At 37.9% G+C, this 5,544-nt stretch overlaps 1 protein-coding gene across 1 annotated transcript; it reads right to left on the bottom strand.

Annotated features, from left to right (window-relative positions):
• Positions 1-535: 535 nt before the first annotated feature.
• Positions 536-5,544, bottom strand: LOC140593239 (uncharacterized). Its single transcript, XM_072717187.1, has 6 exons — positions 5,505-5,544; positions 4,991-5,338; positions 3,030-3,380; positions 2,582-2,701; positions 1,291-1,337; positions 536-1,134 (listed from the first exon to the last, which is right to left on the bottom strand). Exons 1-6 carry the CDS (start codon positions 5,536-5,538, stop codon positions 1,009-1,011), a joined length of 1,026 nt encoding a protein of 341 aa, XP_072573288.1. The 5' UTR covers positions 5,539-5,544; the 3' UTR covers positions 536-1,008.

The following is a 5,544-nucleotide window of genomic DNA, read 5'->3' as shown; positions in this document are numbered from 1 at the left end:
CTGTGACACACTGGCACCCCCCCCCTTGGACAGGCTCAGACTGGTATCTCAGTGAGCTGCCCAGGGTACAATAGAGGTGGAGATGGGATAGAGCTGGGATGCTGTAATCAAACTGAAGTATGGTTTCTGTTAGTCTAAATTCCTTCCTTACAAACCCTAAACTTAATTAAAATAGGAGTGGCACATTCACAACCTTCAGAATTTTTTCTAACACAGGTTACACAGCGGCTCGATGGACAGCACTGTGATCTCTATCACCACTTAATCCCAAATGGGGTCACAGGGCGGGACTGGAGCCTGTCACAGGAACAAGGGGTGCAGGCAGGAACCAGCACTCACAGGGCCAACTTACATTCACCAATTAACCTAATGCACACACTTTTGGACTGTGGGAGAAAACTGGAGCCCCTGGCAGAACCACACACAAACACAGGGGATCTAACCCAGGACCTTCTGACTGTGAGGCAGCAGCGCTAAGCACTGTGTCACCATGCCGCACAAAGCAAAACAAAAGAAAACATCCACATCATTATTAATGATACAGGCATTTACTCAAAAAAATATACAGTACATAATTAAATGAAAAATTAATTTAAGAACACTTATAATTTTCATTCAGTTTCTTTCGTCTGTTTAACATCATCAATCTGTCCCTGTGCGTTTGTCCCAAACCATTCACCATGGTATACAAGGGAGACAAGTAAGCATGTGTGACATCAAAGAACTGATTGCAGAAACTCAGCCTTTCCACAACATTAAAGCCACTTATTCTCCCCATGTCATGAAGAAATAATCTCTATGGCTCCCCTCTCCCCCTCCCTCAGCCCCTAAACATTTGCACTTCCAGTAAAAATTCACCCCAAACACACTGACACCAAACTCAGCACTGGTGCTCCGTAAAATCCCGTGATCCAGTCTCAGATGCACTGGCTCTCCTGATCTCCTTCTGAACCTTATTAAAGCTACACCCTGAACACTCTGTATAACTAACATGAATGAGAAGCATTTTTATTCATAATCTCTGTAGCGGAGGTCAGAATACAGAGTGTCATTATTCCCGTCTTTCTTCTGTCTCCTGGGTTTTGGGTTCTTAAGGTTCAGGGCAGCGTAATTCAGTGTGTCCTCGTCATGGCACTGTGGAGACAAAGATGGCAGAATAGGATGGATAAAAATTGGTTTGCTATTACTCATATGCCCAAATTGCACGTAATATGCTTATCCCAGGATGGAAATCAGTTTAAGTTTTTTTTTGTTACTGGTAATTAATTGTTTGAAATATTTATTACATACCTGCTTATGTGACCATTCCACTTTCGATACATCACAGTTTTTCTGATCTGTTTAAAACATGCAATAAATTAACATATTATATAATTTCACACAATACAGTAAAATCCAGTTAAAATGGACTTCAAATGACCTGCCGAAACAGTCCTTTATATCCAAAGTCCGTTATATCCAGAGTTGCTGTATAGCCAGAACATAACTACAGGACACCATTTACTCATGCCACACCCTAGCAGGCACACTTGTGGTATAGATTATTATATTGTACATGAAGTAATCCAACTTTACCTAACCAGATGCGTGACAATTAATAATCCCGACTACGTTTCTGCGCTGGATATCACCGGCACGCCACACGCCTTATTGGCGGAGCTGCATATCTGTTATAGCCGAACAAAACTACAGTTAAAAGCGGCCCTGTGGACCAAATTGTTTGTCCGTTATAAGCAAAATTCCGCTATAGCCGATGTTTTTTCTGCATGTTCTTAAAGGCGCACGACCGGGACCAGCGGACCTTGTCCGTTATAGACGATATTGCATTATAAGCGAATCCAGTATAACGGGATTTTACTGTATAACAATTCAGTAGTTGGATAATATTCCTAATTTTGGGGGGAATTTACACTTCTATCAAAAAATCTAAGTAATTATTTCTGTCAGTTTCAGTGTGCATTTTTGGATATGTGTTGTTTGTTATGATATATCTCATATAATAAAATGCTATAAAGGAGTTTTCAAGACGATTCAAGTGTCACGACAAGGAAAGGAACGACTTGTGGGCTGGTGTAAGAAAAAGATGGGCTTTATTAGGCAAAACATTAACAGTTATGGGGAAAACAAAACGCAAACATGAGGGATCCAAACAGGAGAACAGGGAACAAGCAGGGGAAAGGCTCAGGGTCAGACCGAGATCCAGGAAGATGAGCACAGTGACAGGCACAGTGACAGGCACAGTGACAGGCATATACAATGACTAACGAGGGGACAACGAGCAACAGGAGTGGCTCATTAGGGCCACACTGGGGAGGGGACAGGAGGGCCAGGCAGACTAATAAATGTTATTGATATGCAACTTACTGCAACATGTGTTGTATATCTCAGTATATTTTGCAAAATACAAAACATATGTAAATAAATTAGGTAAGATTTTAATAATGGATATTGTGTTTCCCACGAGAGTAATTTTAATGCGAAAATTTATGTAGTATTAAACAATTCTTTTTCGTTATAAGCATATCAGTCATTTGACCAATATTTTTTTGTCCTTCTGAGAGCATAAAGCCGGGCAGCGTACCTGCGCAGTGTGTACAGGTCATTTTACATCTTATACAAATGAGGGCAACATTCAGAATAATGCTGCAAGATAAAACTATCAGCAAGCCAGAGTGAAGAGGATCCAGCAGCTTCTGATAGCCTATAACAAAGAAATAAATTTCAGCATAATGATATAGAGACACATTTCCTATTTGCTTAGGTTACATTAGTTAAAGAAAAAATCAATAACAAATTAAAGTAGGTTTCTTGCAAGTAGTCCATTTTTAACATGAACTTTTGGTATTTTGCATTTTAACATTTAGTATTAAGTAATATTTTCAATACTTATTAAACATTTGTGTAATTCAATTTATGCACTTAAATTTGAAAATTGATTACATTAAAATAAGAAGTAATTGTCTTAATAGCAAAATAAGTCAAATAAAAATTTGTACAGAAGCAGATATACTCTCCACACTAGGTGTTACCATCTATATGCAGCTGAGTGCCATTCCCAAACAGCATCTCCCCACACATGGCCACAGCGCAGTAGTAAGTCCCAGCATCAGAGAGGCTGAGGTTCCTCTTGGGGAGGCTGTAGACACAGCTCTGTGTAGGAGATCCAGCCTCAGGGCTCTTCTCACACTCATCACTCCTGTTTCTGTGGCTGTAAATGACTCCTGGAAGGGATTCTCCTGATCCATGTCTGAACCAGTAAACACTGTGTTCTCCTGCACAGCTCCCAGTCTCTATTGTACACTGCAGGCTCACAGAGTCTCCTGGCTGCACTGTGTCAGACACAGGCTGCTGTACCACAGTCCTGCTGTTGGAGTCTTTTCCTGAAAAGCAAAATGTGCATGATGACAGCCGTTTGAGAGAAACAATGGAAAATACAGTTCATCAAAAATTTTCTTACAGATTTTGGAGAGGTTTGGGAACTGAAGTGGTGTTCTTCTGGCCATCCAAAACACAAGGAACGTCTTGGAGAACAGTTGAAATTCTTGTTTGTTTTTATTGTATTACTCTTTATCGGGGTATATTTGGTAACACTTTACATTAACTATACCTACATATACCTTTATAATGCATTTATAGAACATTCATAAACAGCATGTAAGTATACCTTAATATCTTAGCATACCTTAACAGCTTTAATATACATTAATAACAAAAATTATATAATAACAAACATTATAATCGTATAATCATATAATGTTTGTAATTAAAATGTATGAAAGTCGAATTTCATTCATTTCGATTCAAAGAAATGAAGTGTGTAAAGTGTACTTTAGAATTTCATGATTTTCGTGACTGTCAATTTACATTTGGTTTATGTTGCCCCTTTTCCACAGGAAGGTATTTATTGTTTTTGCATATTTAGCTGTTGATGTGTGTTAGTATTTTTGAGGATTCTGCTGTAGTACCTGCATGGTTTGACTGAAGAGCCAAATGTATTATCTTTACTTGTTACTGCTTTCTGATTAAGTTTGTCTATTTTTTAACATTGAATTAAAAATGAACCGAAATTTAAGGGCCATTCTCAAATCAGATCTGAATGGTGCGCATCCCTGATTCTTATGTTAAATCATGTTTTTTTTTCTGAGCAAATATGCACTAACTGCTCAGATAAATAACGCTAAAAAGAATTTTCTTTTGTTGCTTTTGCACAGTCAAATATTTTTATTTCATTTCTTTTAAAGAGGCTGCATTGTGTAACATTAACATCTGTATAAAGAGAAGGTTAGGATTTTGGCTGAAGATTACTGACAGCAAGCAAGATATAACAAACTGTGTAATAATGTGATGCAGTGCATGTTTATGTATAAATGTATCAATGTAGCATCAGGAGGGGTCCATCACAGCCCCGCCACCATCTCTTTGCGCTGCTGCCATCAGGAAGGCGCTACAGGACTATTTATGGCGGGAACAGCTTCTCTCCCAGGGCCGTTACCACACTGAGCCAGACACTGACATAACCCCAGGATCCCGCTGTTTCATCAGTACAGTTACTGTGCAGTGTTTTCATAAATAAAGGCACATGTCACTTTATGCCGCAGTCTTCTCTAGGTTTTGTATATGTATGTATATCATATATTTATGTTTAATAATTATTATATTTAACATTACACTCATAACTAAAATCCACATCACATAAGTAAGATGACACTTGCCTCCTATTAATTTGTATTCTTGTATAGTTATTTTTACATATTTCAGCTATTTCTGTCTGTAATAACACTAAAAACATTGCAATTTAAATAGCAAAACATTTTTTAATGATTTTTGTTGAATGTTGTTTAGAAAAACATTTATGGAGCAAAGCAGACAATCAGGTATCTTTGCTAATTTTATATTGACAGACAACTCAACTGTCAAAAATATTTTACAGGGAACAGTCTTATCGACACTATAAAAAAGCAAATATGAAAATAGTTGGAGTCTCATTTACCTGTGATTATGACAAAGGTTCCATTCCCAAAGGTGGCCTCATGAAGAAACACAGTAGCACAATAATACACTGCAGAATCTGACGGCTCCGCGTTAGAAATAGTGAGGTTAAAACTCCTCTTTGCATTCTGTAAGGAGTAACGTTTTATGTTTTTATATTCCTCGTAAAATTCACCAGATAAAAAGTTAACTGCCTTCGCCATGAGCTGGGGCTTCTGACCAACAGTTTGTTTGAACCAAGCAACATAAGAAACATCTTCTGGACAGAAGCATGTCAGGGTCACATTGTCTCCAAGCTGAACCCTCATCAGGAGACTGGGCTGAACAACATCCACAGCCAGTGCAGTGTCTGGAAAAACAGAAAAACACAAATAAACGTGACATACATCATAATAGTAAGCAAAATAACCATTAACTATGATGGAGATTAAATGACCACTTATTGCACTGATCACATCGTACAGGATATATCAAAATATTAAAATCCAAAAATAATTTATAATTTAGGATCCTACTAATAAAAATGAGAAGACCAAAGAGTCTGAACATCTTTGT

The sequence above is a fragment of the Paramormyrops kingsleyae genome, chromosome 10 (assembly GCF_048594095.1).
Source record: "Paramormyrops kingsleyae isolate MSU_618 chromosome 10, PKINGS_0.4, whole genome shotgun sequence".
Taxonomy (NCBI): Eukaryota; Metazoa; Chordata; class Actinopteri; order Osteoglossiformes; family Mormyridae; genus Paramormyrops; species Paramormyrops kingsleyae.
Note: the sequence above shows the minus strand (reverse complement) of the source record. Positions and strands in the feature narration are given on the sequence as shown.

Bases quoted from the DNA above. Each gene is read 5' to 3' on its own strand.
- LOC140593239 (XM_072717187.1), bottom strand. From the start codon at position 5,538: ATGTTCAGACTCTTTGGTCTTCTCATTTTTATTA. The intron at 3,381-4,990 runs GTAAATGAGACT...TTTGCTTTTCAG, and splicing joins AACCTTTGTCATAATCACAG to GAAAAGACTCCAACAGCAGG. The intron at 1,135-1,290 runs GTATGTAATAAA...TTGTCTCCACAG, and splicing joins TGGAATGGTCACATAAGCAG to TGCCATGACGAGGACACACT.